Raw genomic sequence first — 20,002 nt, 5'->3', positions numbered from 1 at the left:
TAGCAGTTCGGGTGTGGGATTGTCAGTCCTAAATAGATCTATTCACAAATCTCACGCTCTCCCTCCAGGAGACTCTGGTTATACTATGATAGCATTTATCCCTGTACACCTAAGGGTACAGTATTGAAGTAGCGCCTCACAGTATCGTACAATCTAGTTTACATGTAGTGTAGTAGCGTTCTATCATAGTGAAAATCCGTATGTATACATTATGTAGTGATAATTACAGTTATGAATACCACGAATAAGTAGTGATGTAAATTGTAAACTATTTCTGTCTTAGTGCATATGTTTAGTAGTGAAAGTTTTTGTACTTGTTATGTTTAGAAAAATCCCAAACTATACCGATTATAGTTTGCATGAATAATGTAGTGATTAGCATGTCCGGAAAGCTATGCAATTTTAGTGAAAACGTCCCTTATGCTCAACATGGTACAAAAGGGTTAAAGTATGAGAATTGCATAAGTTTTATATTATTGAAAGCACTCATGTTGAGCTTGTATTCCCCCCTGAAAACATTAAAAACATGAAAAATGTAGGGGTATGAACTCACCTCGGGTAAGTGGTTTGATTGAAGGATCGATACGAAGAGCCGGGTGTTCAAGTGAAGCCTTGAACACGATTCGATCCTAATAACATGTAATGACACATAAACGAGTCAAATGAAGGTATTTCACCACTATAAGTGATGGAAAACCACTCTAGGGACTTGAAACTATTTGCACCAAGTGATAGGACCTTGTAGGATTGAGTGTAGGGGGTGTTTGGCCTCCTAGAGTGTGTGTGCGGCCATGAGTGTGCGACCCAATGGGTGTGCGGCCATACACTCATGAAATAAGGTGTCTTCGAAGTGTTCTCAAGGTCCACACTCACATCCACGAAGTGTTCTAGGTCAATACTCAATTGTAGTGCAAGATAAGGGTCCTAGAAGTGGGTTTATGGTCATAGAATGAGTGTGTGGTCGCACACTTGGAGTGTGCTGCCGCACAAGGGTGTGTGTGGCCGTACACAGGTGTGTGCGGTCGTACACCCCACACAAAGATGTCCAAAAATGCCATTCCAAGGTACAACAAGGCTAGGGGCACGTCTACATCGAATATGGAAGTTAAACTCTCACTTTGGAGGGTGTTTTAAGGGTGTGCGGCCGCACTCACCTCCAAACACAAAGAACATGTCGTTTTTGCACACTTAGGTCTTGGATAGAGTGGTCTTTCATGTATTGTAAGATAGAGAATGAAGTACTCACGTTCTTGAAGCTTTGGAAGGTTCAAAGTTGGAGAAACTTGAGAGGAAATGATGTTGTGTGCTGCCAAGGTGCTAAAGGAATGAAAGGAAAGGGGCTACCCTATATATAGGGGTAAGGGTGTTGCCCAAAAGTGAGTGTGCTGCCAAGGGAGTGGGTGTGCGGCCGCACACCCATGTGTACGGCCGTACACTCCTCCAAGAGGTGTGTATGGCCCGATTTTCTCACTATTAAACACTCTGACTCATTCCTAAACTCAACCTTGGTTATATACAAGCTTTAAACACTTAAATGAACCCTTAAATAGCACCAGAAATCAACAAAACAAGTTGAATATTGATTGAATTGACTAAGTGTACAAGATTGAAGTTTCCCGGGTCGTCACATCATCTTCGGATCTACTAATCCCATCATAATAGTTGAGTTCCGAATGCTGATGGAAACTAAATTTGAGATGAGCTCAATGGGTCCAATTAACTTTTTTCTTGGATTAAACATTAGACAGAGACCGTAAGGAATTTTCATCAATCAGGAGGCTTACACGAAAACCATACTCGCTAAGTTTGGAATGTTGGGAGACTCAAAGACGAAGGTTCCAATGGCATTCGGAACGAAACTGACTCCTTCGCTGGATAAACCAGCTTCTGATATGACCCTTTATCGTCAGATGATTGGTTCACTCATGTATCTAACAGCTAGTAGACCAGATATTATGTTTTCAATTTGTTATTGTGCTAGGTTCCAAGCTAACCCACGCGAACCTCATATGGTGGTTGTCAAGAATATCTTCCGTTATCTAAAACGAACGTCATCTCTTGGAATTTGGTATCCTGCGAACTCAGGTTTCTTCGTACAGGCATTTTCTGATGTTGATTTAGGCGGTTGCGGTTTAGATAGAAAAAGCACAACTGGTGGATGCCAATTTCTCGATGGCAAGCTGGTGAGTTGGCAATCAAAGAAACAAACATGCGTTTCGTTGTCAACAGCTGAGGCTGAATACATAGCTGCAGCTTCGTGCACATCTCAAGTCATTTGGATTCAAAGCCAACTTCGCGACTATGGCTTGAATATGAAAAGAATTCATCTCTATTGTGACTCCGAAAGTGCCATTTGCATATGTCACAACACAGTGCAACACTAAAAAACGAAACACATAGCACTGAGGTATCACTTTATCAAGGATCATGTGGAAGATGGCAATGTTGAGATTCATTTCGTAAGATCCGCTGATTAATTGGCTGACATATTCACCAAGGCCCTACCTGAAGCAACATTTAATAGAATCCTTCAAGGGCTGGGAATGATGGAAGCTGATTCGGTACCAAATCCACTATCGCATTCATAAAATATTCACTGCGAATCGGTGCGAACATTCACAGGCTTTCGCAGTCCACTGTTCATTAACAGTCTATTTTATCGATGTGAATCAATGCGAACGTTCGCAGTAGTTCGCAGGGCACTGTTCATTCGTGGTTTGGTATTTCATATATCCTTTTGTATATTTTGTATATCATTGCTTATCTCTATTTTCAAATTGCTTATCTTATCTTTATTTATCATTTGTATATTTTTTTATTTTTTTTTTCAGAAAAACTCCAAAAACCAAAAATAATTTATTTGCTTTATTTTACTGCTTTTCAGAAAAATCAAAATCACAAAAATATTTTTAATTTGTGTTAATTCTCTCAAAATCACAAAAATGTTTTTACTTTGTGTTCATTTTCTTTGCACTGCGAAAGCTGGTTCGCAACGTCTATCTACTCGTGTGATGGGGCAGGTATGAATCTCGTTACTTATGTATTAGCTAAGTGTCCCTAGAAGCATGTTGCTGCATGTTGACCTAAGCTTCAACGACTCGGCTGTGAAGCCTTAATGAGTTGATACCACCAATCAATTCTTCCCATTCAGGCTGCGAATTCACATTAGTCATGAGCTACCTTACTCTTCTCGCATTGAGTTAAGAGTTATCTGCATGGTCACATTCGCATTGCAGAGGTACTTTCGCTCTCTTGTAACCATCTACTCTCTTCTCCATCACTTTCACATTCATTCATGTAACCCTTGAGTCTCTCAGAAATTACCACTGAGGTTTATGGTTATACAAACATCTGTGTTAATGATCTTAGTTTCGTTATACCACGAACTGAGTGAAACCCAAAATTCAACACCCACAATGAATTGACGGTGAACAATCAAGTGTTCTAGTTTTCACCCAAGTATTAACGAAACCACTTTCGTGGGAGGTACCATGAAATCTCTTTTTATCTTTTGAGTGATCTTTATGAAATTGTCTAACACCAAGACTTTTCTTCCCAAAAGATCCAGTTTTTTTTTTTTTTTTTTTTTTTTTGAGATTTCAAAATTGTTCCAAGTCACTGAAAATTACTTCCAAACCTGCTCATTCAACTGACTACACTGGTCAAACGAGTACCTTTTCCAACTTTCGCACTTATGTCAAGTTCGTAGTTTGGTTAAAGGATGAACCACCTTTATAAGCCTTATTTAAAAGATGCCTTTCAGTGTTTCTCATCAAACATCTGATCGTATTCAACAGGAAACCACATAGACACTTCTTAGTCTCTCTTGACTATGAAGAAAGAGAACTTTGCCTGGGATCAATAGTTTTATGTCTCCTGTAAGACATCACAACATCCCACAGATAAACTTTGTTTTATTTCTTTTTCTTTGACACACTTGCACGAAGATCCTTGTGATTTTCAAAAATCTGGTTCGTGGTTACTATTAACTTTCAGGTTCGCAGTTGTTGGTATTCAACGTGATTTCTTTACTGCGAAAGAAGATGGGCTGACGAAGCAAAATTTCAAAAGATAAGAATTCAAACGGACGCGTGCAAAGTGGAACGAACAGCTATTCATACGCCGCGTGACGCATGCCTCTGACTTGTCACAGCTGTTAAATCGCGCTTTTTCAGGTGATGGTTCAGTATTCAAGATACTCTCTCTCCGGAATTCTCTCACCAAATCAAATCGTATATAAGGATTTTGACGGTTCCTTATTTCATTATCACTTTCCAAATCTCTCGACGATTAAAAGGCTCTCCACTGTTTATCTTCTTGTTCAAGCTTCATCCATGGCGGCTTCATCTGAATATCTGTCTGTTCAAGATCAAACTGCTCATTCAACTCTTCTGGCAGTTAAGCAACATCAAAATCTCATCATCGATTTGGATCCGGTCAGATATGATCCCTTCCTACTGCCTCTTATTGAGTGCCTAAAGTACTCTCCTCTTACCATTGCTTTGACTCAAGTTGAGAATGGTCCCCTCTCGATTCTCTCTAAAGCATACACTACAGCCAACTATGTCAAGGAAGAGCAACATATTTATTTCGATATCCATAATCACACAACCTCGATTTCCAAGACCCGTTTCTGCAATCTGCTAGGGCTCCCACAGTCTGACAACATGGTCAATCCGGAAACCATCCCCATCGCAGCCATCTTGGAAATGTTCTATCAAATGGGGTACAAGGAATCACTCACTGCTGTCTCCAAGTTCAAGAAACCCAATCTTCCACCTACATGGAACGCCCTTTTCACCATCTTGTTCAAATCCTTTTCTGAAAGGGCCACCGGCAACGACTGTGCTAGTAAGCTCTTCATGGGTCTGATGTATGGCATATACCGGTGAAAATGTAGACTATGGTTCTATCCTATGGGCTCAATTCATCCAGAGTACTCACTCTGTTACTCGTCACAGTGAGATCTCCTGTGCGAGAGATTATTGAATTAAATATATTTATCAATTATATTTAATTCAATAATATGTATTAATCACTTTGTTAAAATAAGTAAAATGATTGACCCACATTTATGCATACAATAACACAATAATTACCTTAAATATAATAACCTAAGCCTATATATATATATATATATATATATATATATATATATATATATATATATATATATATATATATATATATATATATATATATATAGTTGTAAATTGAAAAATTATGTAAGAGGAATATATTGGTTAAATTTTTAAAATTTTGGGAAGTAAATCAAATTTTGTGTATAAGAACTTTAAACAATTACGATACAAAACGATGGTAGTGTGTATTTACCAAAGTGCACTTGAGGTACGAGGGTTCATCTTGCACGCCGTTAAGTCCACAATTTCAAGGGCTCAACACAGCCATTCCGTAGGTATTGGAGGGAAGACAGGAAGCCTTCCTTCGAATTCCGTAACTGTACAGGTCGATTAACCCATATGCAGGGTTTCTCTAGGGTTTAACAAATTCCCCTTCTCTTTCACCCACTGTTCTCTTTCACCCACTGTGACACATCTTTAATCCCGTATATCAACTAATCAACAGATCCCAAATGGGACGATCTCACGCTACTAAACTCGTCTCATGGCTTGCTCGTCGCTCGCTCTCTCACAATCACGTATGCCTCTCTCTCTCTGTCTCTCTCTCTCTGTCGATATATATATATATATATATATATATATATATATATATATATATATATGTATTGTACGTTTACAGATATGTAAATTCATCGATGGGATGTATTCAATTTGTTACTTATTTGTTCATGGTTGCTGTAATTGGACATTTGCAGCTGAATGAATCGTTGGTTAATGGAGGAGGTTATAGAAAGTTTGGTTCATCATCACAGATCAGGATTTCAAACGCTCCCAATAAGAAAAATGGTAGCTTTCATCAAAAAAGAAAAAGCATTCTAATATTCGTTTATCATCATCATTTTCATTAATTACTTGATTAAGGAAAGATCATTTTTTTTGCTGTAAAACAGCAGTCAATCCAAGATATTGGTCGACTCATTCAACCATTAATGTCAATCCTGGCTCCAAAAGATCCATTCATGGCACTGGTAATTTGTAATGCCTTTAATTTTCGATTAAATCATATCAAATTTTGAATCTTTTTTAGCAAATTAGCTCACTTGATTCACACTTTTCAATGTAGAAGATTGAGAAGTTATGGTTTTATATACAGCCCTTTAACTTTTTCTTACTTTTACCAGCATTTATGGCTGCAAAAGATTACTACGATACCCTTGGAGTGAGCAAGAATGCAACATCTTCAGAAATCAAGAAAGCATATTATGGGGTTTGTATCTTTCTTGAAACTTTTTATTTCTTCTTTTAAGTTGTAAGTCTATGATTACTAAATGATTATCCTTTGAAATTGGCATTTCTAGCTAGCAAAGAAGTGGCATCCAGATGCCAACAAGGATGACCCACAAGCTGAAACTAGATTTCAAGAAATATCAAAAGCATACGAGGTTTAAACTCTTAATCTTTACGACTTTATCTATCTTTGCAATTAAAGATTTTCTATAAATAATTCGTAAGAATATTTGAAGTCAAGAAACTTTTCAAGACTCTCACTTTTATATTCACAGGTTCTAAAAGATGAGGATAAACGAGGAGATTATGACCAGGTTCACATATGCACTTTTTTTTATTTTAATAAAATACTTACTATATTATATGTCATCTCTTGTTTAAATTGCTTTTTGTGGTATACTAGGTTCTTTTCTGTTAGTTCCATGTTTCATTCTTTTGCTGGATTTTTTCTTCTATAGCTTGGCCATGAAACTTATGAAGCCAGTGTTAGTGGTGGTGGAGGTGGTCCAGATGCTTCTCAATGGGGTGGTGGCAATCCTTTCCAAGACCTTGGTGATGTAAGCTTTTTTTGATACTAACTATTTTGGCAAAACTAGCCGGTAGCTGTTAGCTGGAAGTTGTAGCTTTTATTTGTGCAGAAGTGTTTGGCAAAAGTAGTTGTTAGCTTTTAAAAGTGTAAAATTACATAAAACCAAAAGTTAAAAGCTCCCAAAAGCTACTTTTTGGATTTATAGCTTTTTGTTTAAAATAAAAGCTAAAAGCTGCTACTACCAAACAAATTTTTTTCTTTTTTTTGAGCTTTTCTCTTAAAAGTTTTGTTGCTAAACATTTTTCATTTGTTGGATATATCAGATATTTGGTTTTGGCCCATTTGCTAGGAACTTTAGTGGCAAGGATGTTAAGGTATTTTATCTTTTTCATCATTTTCTGTTTTTTTTTTATGCATTTGACTAGTCAACTCACCTGAAGTCTTTCCTTTTGTTTATTCCCATTTTCCATAGGTTTCTGTTGAACTTTCTTTCATGGAAGCTGTGCAAGGATGCACCAAAAATATAGTTTTCCAAACCGAATTGCCTTGTGAATCTTGTGGTATGAAAATCACACCTTTAAATTCGTCACATTTTATTACACTTATATTTGTAAAGAGAAATGTTTTTTTATTTAATTTTTTATTGTGGTTAAATATAGGTGGAACTGGTATACCTCCTGGAACAAAGCCTGAAACATGTAGGAGGTGTAAAGGAGCAGGAATGGTTGGTGTTTGTAGAATTTAATTTTATAATTATTTTAATCAGAAAAAAAAATAAATGTTTTTACTTTTTACTAAATACTAAAATGTGGTTTTGGTTTATGAACAGACAATGAGTCAAACAGGTCCATTTAGAATCCAGATCACTTGCCCTCAATGTGGTGGAAGTGGAAAATATGTGAAGGTATGTAATATGTTTCCTTTCTCTACTAGAAAACTAAAGAGGGGTAAATGTGTAAATTATAAAATTTTCAAAGTACAATGTTGTAATGAGAAAAAAAAAAAGTTTGACTTTTGAGGTTGGTTGGAATATAGAATTTATGCAAGTCATGCAATGGTCAAAGAGTTGTGAGAGGACAAAAATCTGTCAAATTAAACATCATGCCAGGTATCTTTTTTGATATAAATAATTTTATAATCAATAAAAATAACAAAAGGAAATAATTTATTTGGTGTTTGTAAAATATGTAGGAGTGGATTCAAATGAAGAAATAAAAATGTCTAGAAGTGGTGGAGCAGATCCAGATGGCAACCAGCCTGGTGACCTTTATGTTATGATAAAGGTAACTTAAAAATATATATAATTTATAATTTTATTTATTTATTTGTGTGTATTTATATTTGTTTTTTTGTTAATGTTATGTTTTTTTCTGTGAAGGTGAGAGAAGATTCTACTTTTAGACGAGAAGGGGCCCACATTCATGTTAATGCTCCCTTGAATATCACTCAGGTAATTTAATTTTAATTCATACACAAAATGATGCTTTTCTTTTCAACTGAATGCAAGAAATAATATTTTACTGAATTATAAATATTTCAAATTATAGTATTCTAATAAGAAAAAAATATGAAAAGTATAATCGTATAATTGGATTTGTGATTTTAATTTTATGCAGGCAGTTTTGGGAGGAACTATTCAGGTTCCAACATTAACAGGCGATGTTGTTCTTAAGGTATTATAAAAGTGTCTCAACATAAATTTTTTATTTCAATTTTTTTAAATATTGTTATATATATATATATATATATATGCAGGTTCGTGCAGGAACCCAACCAGGGCAAAAAGTTGTCTTGAAGGGAAAAGGTGAGAGATTAAATATCATTTGTTACAAAATGTTTTCTTTTTAAAAAATAATCAGTGTTTATTTATTTTTAATTGAAATTGTGTTGAAACAAACTTGTTATGTTTTTTGTTTCTATCTCAGGGATTAAAACTAGAACCTCATATTCATATGGAGATCAATATGTGCACTTCAATGTTAGTATCCCAACGTATGTTTTCTTGCTTCCTCTATATACATTTTTGAATTTTATTATGTTTTAGTTTTTACTCATTATATATTATTGACTCTTATTTTTTTATATTTTTTTTATATATATGCTATTCAGGAGCTTAACAGAGAGACAACGTGAGTTAATGGAGGAATTTGCAAAAGTAGAAAACGGTGAAGAAGATGAGAAGCAAGTTGCTGCTGTTGGTCAATAGTGGTTGTGATGATTGCCTTTGGAAGATTTGATAATAAAAAAAAAAAAAAAAAAAAAAACTATAATTTGTTACTCGTTTTTTCTCTCTTATAACATACGTGAGTTTTGATGGGGAGTGATCTCTCCGATATAGAAAGAGTTTTTGATGTATAATTATTGTGGTTTTGAAACTATTTTATTGTTAGATATTGGATCAATAACCAAGAAAACATGTATTCTTGTACACTAGAAGCTACTTTGTGGCATTTGATTAATCATAATTTATTTTCAAATAGAATATGATTTGATAATGTGGATATCTGAAAATATTTAGGATACATTGGAGTTGAAGATGGTCTCAATAAAATAAATGTTGTATACAAGTAACTTGATTGTGAGTTCCGTGTACTCAATATCAAATTTGCCGACATATTGAGGTTGGACAAGTCTAAAAAGTAAAGAATGTTTCCAAATTGATGTTTGAAAACGACTCCAAAGGTTAGAGAAGAAACAAAGTCAATGGGTTGACCATCAAGAATGTCATGGTTGATAAAGTTGTTATGACATTGAGTGTGAAGGGTGTCAAGATTAATTTGACTTTTGAGCATGGTTTCAGAAGAAGTGTTTAATGATCGAGCGTACCGAAGCATTGACAACATGTATATTTTTAATAAAAATAAAATGGAAGTGTACTAGAAACAAATAAAAGAACAACCAAGTGTATGTGTCGGCCACATGCATGTTTTGGAGCCATACATCATTGTTTTGATTTTTGATGAGAGCTTTCGTGAGATTTAGGGAGGGATCTATCGTGTATGTCTTGTCTTAATAGCTTGGTGGCGGAAACTAGGACACAGTTGAATACTAAATTGGATGTTTGGAGGATTCGTTTGATGAAAAAGGGTTGCATATCAATAATGTTATGATAACATATATTTGGTGCAATTTAAGCATAGAGCTTAATGTTGATGGAGTAGAAGCCTATTTAGGGTCTATGCTCAATAATGAGGGGGGGGGGGGGGGGGGACTTTTAGGCATGGTGGTTAAAGTAAAGGAGCGACCGAAGATTGTGCAACAAGAAGTTTCCATTGAAACGAAGGAAAAATTATACAATATGGCAATGAGGACATGACTAAATAAAGCAAATAGGAGACTGGAAGTTTAGTAATGAGGATGCTTTGATGGACATGTGATAGAACAATGTTGGACAAGACACTAAATGCGGTGATAAGAAATGAAATGGGTGTTGTATCCATCTCCAATGCATTTATAGAAGGAAGATTTAAGGTGTGCGCGTACTTTATGGTAGATGAGGAACAAAAGAAGTAAGTGGAAAGATAGTTTTTAGGTTAGACATGAAAGAGTTAATATTTTAAGAGTAAGGGTTGGTACTTTAAGAAGATATGACCTCATATAGAGGGAGCAAAGATATATGTTAGGACCAAAGGACCTTTGGCCTAACGGTATGGAGTGACACTCTCAAATGAAAGGTCATGGGTCTTAGGACAGTGCAATAGCATAAACATTAGTTACCTATATTTTATGGGTATTTAAGCATATTTCTGCTTATTTGTTTATTATATTATTATTTGTTTTCTTTACTGGTTTTAGTAAATTAATGTGTAGTCTCTTTTATTCTCATGTCACCTCTCCTTGTTAGATGGCTCATTGGAAGCATCTTTCCTATCCTTATATGGAGCTAAAATTGTCGACATTTAACATTTCCATGCCCACAACCTTATAGGAATTTGGTATTGTTGTTGTCATTATGTGGAAAAAATAAAATAAAAGGTAATCGAGGAAAAATAATATGTGAATGTTTTGGGGTTTGATCAATTCCAAAAAAAAAGAATTTAAAATTTTAATATGTAGTGGAAATTTAGATTTAAATTATAATTTCCCAAAAGATGATCCAATCAGACAACAAGAATTAATAAAAAAAACTCAGAAAACTTAGGGATCTTTTGATATAAGAGCTGATAATCACTATTAGTATCCACACGAGCAAATTACAATGTTAGACACTAATTTGGATCAAAGCTTTTCGTCCCCATTTGGTTTGTTGAAGCGTTGGTTTTAGCCAAGGAAAGATGAGAGGATTAGAGTTTTAGTTTTCTTGTTTATCTCCTTAGTCCTTATTGGTAACTATCATCCTTATAAATACTTATACAATCGGGTAAGCTTTTCAATCCATCCACTTAGCCAAACCCATCTAGTTTAATATTTTAATTACTTATCTGGATATTAAATGTCATTAAAAAAGTTAATTGGATATTAAATAAACTTTTTTACTAATTTAAATAAACTCTTTTATTTTATTCGGTTTGATTTAATAAATAATACATAACTAACTTATTTACTAAACTATTTTGATTTGTAAGTACTATTTTATCTAAATGATATATTATTTATTTCCAAACCCTTTTTATATCTCTTAGCGGTACAGTAAATTGTTTGTATCTTACAACTTATATCCAACAACATCTCACTTGTGTGAGGGGAAAAAGAAACCATCTATACACACAATTATAGATGTCTAGCAACATGTCACTTCCCCTAATCATATATGAGGGTTTGTCTCCATAAAACTTCTATAAACTTTCAATGGTGAAGACTTCGTCATCTCTCCATGTGTTAATATGAGTGAACTTGAGGCATGGATTTAATCATTCTCATAATATTGGTTTCTCGATTTGTGAAGTCATATAAGATAGCAAACTTAATTGAATATATTATCTGGGTACGACCATTCACTTACATCTATCCGATTTTACCGAGGGGCCTAACTGATGTCACATTGTCACACTCTAAAATCTTGAGGAACAAATCTTAATCTTGAGGAACGTACTTAGAAGCCAACATATATCTCACGTTGAAGGAAATATAGACTCAATTTATTCTTCAAAATTTACTCGATGACTTCGATCTATGAGATGGGTTAATTCAATATGCATCCACTATGAATACATGTGAATTTGGTTCGCAATATACATATATTCATCTCCATAAAGATTAACCAACATTCATATTATGCTTAATTCATAGTTATTCTTATAATGTGAATGACTATGTTAATATAGAGCATGGTCCCATTGATAAAAACAATCATACTCTCATATATTAGTTCATAACTAAAAACGAACCCTATTAACGTTTTAATATGCAGATACTACAATAATTACAACTCAAAAATACTATTTGCAGGACGAATTCCAGTGTTTGCAACATGATCATATATATATATATATATATATATATATATATATATATATATATATTATCTTTAACTTATCACTATGCTTCAAACATTATATAACTTGTGAATAGATATACATAGATTTTTCAGTTTTAAACTTATAGTTATTTTATGTTGATATGAGTTTTGTCGATTTTGATTTTGATCTGATCTTATGATTATGATCATCCAACATAAAAAAATATGATTTTGATGAACTTAATCTTAAATATGCTTATTTTATATTAAATATAATATAATGTTTTCTTAAATATCATTTGGCCTAGAGGTATGGTGTGATGGGTTATGAATCCAATTTTTATTATTATTATTTTTTTCCTTGAGATGTATTCAGAATTCATGAGTTGATTATAATGTATTTAGATGGTGATTCAGAAAATAAATTAAAAAACTAATTTTGTTCCATCCGGTGATTCAAATTTCAAAAAAGTTAAAATGCTAAAATTTCAATTTGGTTCAAAAATTATGAAGATTTGAATTTGTTCTAAAGTTACCAAAATATAGATGTGAACTAAGGGTATAATCGGTAATTAAGGTTTAAGAGCTTTACCTAACTCATCACCGTCACCAATTCGTCCTAGGTTTATTGATCTATTGAAACATTTCAAAAGTAAAGTTTTGATTTTTCGAACAGGAACATATTACAGACACAGAGAGCGAGAGAGATGAAGCAGCCGATGATGCCGAATCCAATGATGTCTTCTTCGTTTCCTCCTACAAACATCACCACCGATCAGATCCAAAAGGTTCAATTCTTTCCTTTCATTTTCCCTTATCTTCTTGTTTGTATTTCTTTTCGATTTTCAAGTTATGTTGTTTCCACCTGAAACTAGTTTTGAATTCGCGAATTCTAATTTGGGAAGTTAGGGTTTCTTGTTATTTGTTGGTGGAACAGTGTATTCAATCCATTGTTCGTGATTGTATGAACTTAGTGCAAATATGGAGACATCGATGAGTTCCATATTAAGTAAAAAAATGAATGATTTGAATGCTTATTTGATTGTCAAATTGGGTAAAACAATCTACTTCGGGATTTACGAATTGAATAAGTTTCTTCTTTAAACATCTTTACACAATTTAAATACTTTACGAGCTAGGAAGAGCATGCTACTCCATACCTTAGATCTTCAAGAACAAACAAATAGATACCTTTCTATTATTATCTTGCTTCCCCTTTTTCTCATGATTTTCAGCTTGAATATTTTGATGAACATGGAACAGAATCCTTCTAACATTCCTTATGGACAATATCTTTGCTTATATGTTATATAGTGAAACTTGAATGTTGTTTTGAATGGATATTTGCAGTTCCTGGATGAAAACAAGCAACTAATTATAGCAATAATGAACAACCAAAATCTTGGAAAGCTTGCTGAATGTGCCCAGTGAGTACCCAAACCCTAAAACATATCAATCATAAAAATAATAGTTTTATATACAAAACGTTATTAAAAAAAACTGGTTATATGTTAATATGTTATAGGTACCAAGCTCTACTCCAAAAAAATTTGATGTATCTAGCAGCCATTGCAGATGCTCAACCACCTACACCTACACCTACACCAACACCAAATATCTCATCTCAGGTCCTTTCTATTCCCTATGCTTCTATAACAGTCTTGTACTGTGTTTGACATGCATTGGACTATGACTGAGACTGATATCAATGGAACAAAAATTGCAACTTTTTGTCCCGCTCAAAAATACGGGGCAACGACTCGCTCTCGATCTCCTGTCTGTGCAAAAAGACGTAAATGCCCTCCTCATCCTCCTCATCGAAAATAGCCGTAGAAAGCTTGTCCAGTCTGCCCTAGCCCATCCAGTCATGTCCCGTGTGTTACACACAGGACAAGATTGGGCTAGACTGGACAAGCTTTCTAGGGCTTTTTTTGATGAAGAGGATGAGGAGGGCATTTACGTCTTTTTGCACAGACGGGAGATCGAGAGCGAGTAGTTACCCCGTATTTTTGGGCGGGACAAAAAGTTGCAATTTTTGTTCCATTGACATCAGTCTCAATCATAGTCCAATGCATGTCAAACACATACAAGGCCGCCATGTTTTTTGAGAAATGACTTGTAAATTTTTTGTTTTTATGATAATTGCAGATGGGCCCGGTTCCACATCCGGGGATGCCACAGCAAGGTGGATTTTACATGGCGCAGCAGCACCCGCAGGCGGCTGTAATGGCAGCTCAGCCACCTTCTGGTTTTCCACAACCGATGCCTGGTATGCAGTTTAATAGCCCACAGGCTATTCAAGGGCAGATGGGCGGGAGGTCCGGTGGGCCGCCAAGCTCAGCCGCTAGTGATGTCTGGAGAGGAAGCATGCAAGATGGCGGTGGTGGTGGTGCTGCTGCTGCTGATGGTGGTAAGGATGGTCATGCTGGCGGTGGACCTGAGGAAGCAAAGTAAAAAAAAAAAAAAAAAAAAAAAGTTGAGTTGTGTTAGTGTGTGTTGTTGTGGATAGTAGGTTGGTCTGTTTACAGTAGAACTAGAACCTTAATCTGTGACATGTAGCCAAGTTCATGAGCATATTGAACTTTCTTTTTTATTAAATATTGTTTGGGTAAAGTGTTGTCTTGAGGATTCAAAGTCTTCAACCACCGACACTTTTACCTTGCAATCATCAACAAAATCGTAATTAATTCATTAATCCATTCAATTTGCTTGCTAAGTATCCCCACTTTGTTGAGGCCAAGTGAGCCCAATCGGAGAACAATTTAGAAATCTTAGAGAACACATCTGTGCACCACACCTGAGAAGGGACTCTAAGAATGGGGAGAGTAACATTTTTTTGTTTTTCAAAATAAACTCCACCACCATGTAAATGGCATGCAAAATCATTGGTTTTAAGGCTATGTTTGGCGTACTAGCTGAAAAGCTAGCTGCTAGCTGAAAAACTAGTTGTTAAATAAAAAGCTAGCTGATAAAAAATAACGTTTGATAAAACTAGCTGAAAAGCTAGCTGAAATATATAAAATTACATAAAATGACATGTAGGAGTATGTGTTTATATAATTAATTAAGGGGTGTATTTGGAAAATTTTAAAAAAGCTCATAAAAAGCTAGTCTAAGTAGCTTTTCAAAAAGCTAGCTTATAAGTTAGCTTAAAAGCTACTTTTTGGCTTACCAAACACGACAACATAAAAAAGTTCGAAAAATCAGCTAGCTTATCAGCTAGCTGTGGCGCGCCAAACACAGCCTAAACCTTTGTGACATTTACAAGGAAAGTTGCAGCATTCTCTCTATTCATAGATTCAAGAAGAACAAAGAGACCACCAAGATGCTTAATCTCAATGCTCGGGCAGCCTTCAGCCTCCATGAAAGCTCTAACATTCAACAAATCTGATAAGGTAGACACTTCCTCGACAAGTCCTATTCAACCAATCTATGCTACTAAGTGAGGTGTGAGGAAGACATGTGATAGTGTATATTTGTGTTTGATATACGTGTGTGTATTCTCGGCCCAAGGGTATAACCTGGATGTTCTTTATTATATGTTCTTATATCAATTGAATTAATGAGAAGAGGATCTTTACGGGGAAAATAACAAATTACATGGTACTGGAGCATATATAATCTTTCCTTTCTCCTTCTAAATTATCTATTTCATTCTCAGCTCTAACCCTAGCCATTGTGACCAAATTGGTGACCTTCACCATCTTTCTTTATCCTCTTGTCATCATTCTCATAATGTCTACTCACACTAAACAACCATAAGGAATTACGAAGAACAAATGAAAAAAAATCATATTATGTACAACAATGCACAATGGAATTATATAAGCTCAAGGCCGGCCAAGGAGAGTTCAAAATGTGTATATGAAAAATGCCCATTGAAATCTAGGGCCCCAATTTTTTCTTAGCATTTGTTTAGCCTAGGTTCATTTTTATCCCAAATTGTATTAAGTTAGGTATTAACGGAGGAAAGGAATAACCCAAGAATGATGAGCGGGAATATGAAAGTTTTGGGGAAAAAACGACTCTTAGGTTCCTTCAATATCACAATATCACAGACATTGATTACGATTAAAGCATGGGGACAAATTAATGATGCCGACAAAATATCAAATCACCGTCAAGCTCCTTGGCAATGATGTCCTTTCATTCTTTGCTTAAATCAATAAAATCATTCATATGAAACCTTCTGTAACGTCCCAAAAATAAGCCCCAAAAATTTCATTTTTAAATTAATAAAATCAATATCCCAAAAACATCATCATAAAAATCCAAATAAAACAAATGTATCAATATCATATCATAGCAGAGTAAATCACAAAATGCGAAACGAAGTGGTGTGTGCTCTGCAATTATCTAGGGCTCTTCCCTTTGGAACCAGAAGTACCTGAAACATAAACTGAAAACCGTAAGCACAAAGTTTAGTGAGTTCCCCAACATACCACATACCATACATAAACAAACACATAATGGGCCCCGCCCAATGAGTGTATCGGGCCCCACTCACACTCGCATAACGGGCCCCACCCAAACTCACATATAGGGCCCCACCCACTGAGTATAACGGGCCCCACCCAAACTCGCATAGCGGGCCCCGCCCAACATACAAATCATATAAGCATATACACATACAAGAGTCACACAAACATCTAGTATCCTAGCATAACTGATCATGGGCCGACATTGGTGCTTTAGACCTGCTAAACATGGTGAGGAAACGCACCTCACACTGTTGAATCTCATAGAAAGATCTCTGGCTGCTGGCCCGCTAAAATTCTCGCGCTATCACAAAATAACATTCAATTAATAATTGAATACTGACTCACACTAAGAGTCCAAACTATGGTAAAAGACCTTTTTACCCTGCCCCTAACTTGGCCCAAGGCCAAGGCCCAATCCAAATGTCCAAAAAGCCCAAATTCCAAATTAATTATCCAAGGCCCAAATATGGCCCAATTTTCCAAATTGGGCCCAAAGCCCCTTTATGGGCCTTCAACCAAGATCCAATAAAACATCCTTAGCCCAAAATAGCATTTCGATGGCCCAACAAGGCCCTAATCATCCATAGTCCAATCATGGCCCAACACCGTAAGCCCAAACCTTTCGAAGCCCAACTGTTGAGTACGCGGGGTATACTTAGCTTGTACGCTAAGCGTACTCGCATGGAGGCTTGTACGCACGGCGTACCAGCTTGTACGCCCAACGTACTCCTCAGCTTTGCCAATCTCCTTATTCAACACTTATTCAGTTAAGACTTTAACCCAAAACCTAGATCTGACTTCCTTAAGGTGGTTTATCACGTAAAGTTGCCAAGTTTATGTGCATGCATGCCTTAATGGGGCTTTAGAGCTCAAAAGAGATTAATAAATAACTTAACACATGCATGAGACCAAAACCACCATAAAGTTTGCATCTTTGTGCTAAAGAAGCCCTTAATATGCCTAGATCTACAAGGATAAGCTCCAAAAACGACCTTAGCTCACAAACCAACCAAAAAGCCAAAAACAAGCCAAGGAAATAGATCTATGAAATGAGATGACAAGCTTTGAACTTTATACCTCAAAAGCCACGAAATGAAGGTGCTAAAGCTGGATCTCTAAGCTTCCCTCCAAAGAATGAGTCTTAAAGCTTCTTCTTCTACAACTTCAAGATGCACAAAATCCTCAAATGATCAAAACAAGAGCACAAGGGCACCACACAAGGCAAAGGGACGAATTAGGGTTTTCAAAGGGTGGAGATTGGTCTAAAATGTCCAGGAGGTGAGTTAATGAGGCTTAAATAGGGCACAAACCCTAAAAATTAGGGTTTGCCCCTGACCAGCTGTAACATCCCAAAATACAACCCAAAATTTTTTGTTTGAAAACTTTACTAAACCATAATATCATATATTAAAAGATAAAACCATGAATCATGTATCTCAAAATGTCATAATAAACTTATCAAATTGGAACTAATGTCAAATCATATCAAGATATCAGAGTAAAACTCCCAGGCTAAAACTGTAACTGTGGTGTGTGCCATGCCATCATCCCGAGCTCTTCCCCTTGCTAGCGGAAGTACCTGAAACCAAAACTGAAACTGTAAGCACAAAGCTTAGTGAGCTCCCCCAAACTACCACATACCATACAATAACATATAAAGCAACTACTGGGCCTTGCCCACTGCATCGGACCGAAGACCGGAAACTGCATCGGACCGGAATCCGGAATTGCATCGGACCGAAGTCCGGAACTAACCAGGGCCTTGCCCTCTGCATCGGACCGAAGTCCGGAAACTGCATCGGACCGAAGTCTGGAACTACCCAGGGCCTTGCCCTCTGCATCAGACCAAAGTCCGGAAACTGCATCGGACCGAAGTCCGGAACCAACTGAACATAGCATAGCATAATCATAACTACTAACATAAACACATATACTGCAAACTGCATCGGACCGAAGTCCGGAACACATAACACCAATACATACTTGGTCACGAAGACATCAAGCACACTGAACTACTGCATCGGACCGAAATCCGGAACTGCTGCTAATTAAACGGGTCGGCATTGTGGCCGTAGACCCATTCCTACTGGAAGGAAGACTCACCTCGTAACGCTGGCTGCTGAGATGCTAAATCTAAAACTGGCTGACTGCTGCTCCGGAACTCCCCGACTATAAATTCCATAGACACTAAATCAGATACTGATAACTGTTCTCAGGGTAAAATGACTAATTTACCCCTGGTCAAAGTCAACTTTAAGTTGACCGGACTCGCCGAGTTGGGCCGCCAACTCGCCGAGTCCCTAACACCTTTTCTAATCCTTTACTCGCTTCAACTCGTCGAGTTTGGCAACAACTCGACGAGTTCTTCTCCTGTACTATCATCGAATCTAACTTCATCCGATTCGCCGAGTTGTATGAACAACTCGTCGAGTTCTCTTTCATCATATGAACACGTCCAGACTGTGACTCGCCGAGTTGTATGAAAAACTCGTCGAGTCTGTTCTTGAGGCAAGAAGATTGCCTTGGACTCGCCGAGTCACGACATGGACTCGCTGAGTCTCTTGCATGCATTCTTATACAGTCGATTCTAGTCGATTTTAGTGCATCCAATTCATAGATCTAGGCTTCTAGGGCTGGTTTTGCACGTAAAGTTTCCAACTTTACGTGCATGCACACGAGAATGGGGCTAAAACACCAAAATCATCCAACACCAAGCACTTAGGGTTTGGAACAAGGCTATATTTGCATAAAGGTAGCTATATTGAGTTCCTAGAGCTCAATAACATCCAGATCTATGGTCTCCATCCTAAGGAGAGCTCAAATCTCGAGTTTGAATCATATAAAGCTCCAAAAGAGACATAAACAAGCATAAAGAGGGTTTAATGGAAGAATAAGCAAGGTAATAACTTTATTACCAGAATATGAAGCAGATGGAAGCTAGCTCTTGGATCTCCTTTCTCTTCTATAGATCTTCTTTCCTTCCTTCTCTTCTACAACTCCCAAGCTACCACAAAACACTCAAGCTCAACAATGGGGACTAGGGTTTTACAGAGAAATGCTCTAAAGGTGCTGGAGGCTGGGGTGGGAGGCTATAATGACGTTTAAATAGGGTACAAACCCTGGGATTTAGGGTTTCATCCAGACTAGCGGACTCACCGAGTCGGGAATAACCGACTCGTCGAGTCCGCACGCTCAATCCACGTGCAGACCCGCTGCTACTCGACGA

At 36.4% G+C, this 20,002-nt stretch overlaps 2 protein-coding genes across 4 annotated transcripts; both read left to right on the top strand.

Annotated features, from left to right (window-relative positions):
- The first annotated feature begins 5,320 nt into the window (after window positions 1–5,320).
- Window positions 5,321–9,379, top strand: LOC145126240 (chaperone protein dnaJ GFA2, mitochondrial-like). 3 transcript variants are annotated; one of them, XM_079061641.1, is made up of 18 exons: window positions 5,321–5,659; window positions 5,837–5,927; window positions 6,032–6,109; window positions 6,263–6,348; window positions 6,440–6,523; window positions 6,644–6,682; window positions 6,827–6,925; window positions 7,221–7,271; window positions 7,370–7,457; window positions 7,557–7,621; window positions 7,727–7,801; window positions 7,933–8,005; window positions 8,089–8,180; window positions 8,276–8,347; window positions 8,514–8,570; window positions 8,653–8,701; window positions 8,823–8,875; window positions 9,007–9,379. In XM_079061641.1, the coding sequence occupies exons 1-18, from the start codon at window positions 5,594–5,596 to the stop codon at window positions 9,028–9,030; spliced, it is 1,242 nt and encodes a 413-aa protein (XP_078917767.1). In that variant the 5' UTR covers window positions 5,321–5,593; the 3' UTR covers window positions 9,031–9,379. The 3 variants fall into 3 exon arrangements, with proteins under 3 accessions (XP_078917767.1, XP_078917765.1, XP_078917766.1); XM_079061639.1 differs by having other exon boundaries at window positions 8,823–8,889; XM_079061640.1 differs by having other exon boundaries at window positions 5,330–5,659; window positions 6,035–6,109; window positions 8,823–8,889.
- Window positions 9,380–12,911: 3,532 nt separating this feature from the next.
- Window positions 12,912–14,893, top strand: LOC145123506 (GRF1-interacting factor 2-like). Its single transcript, XM_079058714.1, has 4 exons — window positions 12,912–13,083; window positions 13,646–13,722; window positions 13,821–13,923; window positions 14,444–14,893. Exons 1-4 carry the CDS (start codon window positions 13,003–13,005, stop codon window positions 14,747–14,749), a joined length of 567 nt encoding a protein of 188 aa, XP_078914840.1. The 5' UTR covers window positions 12,912–13,002; the 3' UTR covers window positions 14,750–14,893.
- Window positions 14,894–20,002: the final 5,109 nt, after the last annotated feature.

This window comes from Lactuca virosa, chromosome 7 (assembly GCF_052849685.1).
Source record: "Lactuca virosa cultivar CGN04683 chromosome 7, Lactuca_virosa_CGN04683_v6, whole genome shotgun sequence".
NCBI lineage: Eukaryota > Viridiplantae > Streptophyta > Magnoliopsida > Asterales > Asteraceae > Lactuca > Lactuca virosa.
Note: the sequence above shows the minus strand (reverse complement) of the source record. Positions and strands in the feature narration are given on the sequence as shown.

Coding starts and splice junctions, on each gene's coding strand:
- LOC145126240 (XM_079061639.1), top strand. CDS start 5,594: ATGGGACGATCTCACGCTACTAAACTCGTCTCATGGCTTGCTCGTCGC. Junction 8,006..8,088: donor CAAATTAAACATCATGCCAG/GTATCTTTTTTG, acceptor TAAAATATGTAG/GAGTGGATTCAAATGAAGAA. Junction 8,181..8,275: donor ACCTTTATGTTATGATAAAG/GTAACTTAAAAA, acceptor TTTTCTGTGAAG/GTGAGAGAAGATTCTACTTT.
- LOC145123506 (XM_079058714.1), top strand. CDS start 13,003: ATGAAGCAGCCGATGATGCCGAATCCAATGATGTCTTCTTCGTTTCCT. Junction 13,084..13,645: donor CCACCGATCAGATCCAAAAG/GTTCAATTCTTT, acceptor GGATATTTGCAG/TTCCTGGATGAAAACAAGCA. Junction 13,723..13,820: donor AAGCTTGCTGAATGTGCCCA/GTGAGTACCCAA, acceptor AATATGTTATAG/GTACCAAGCTCTACTCCAAA.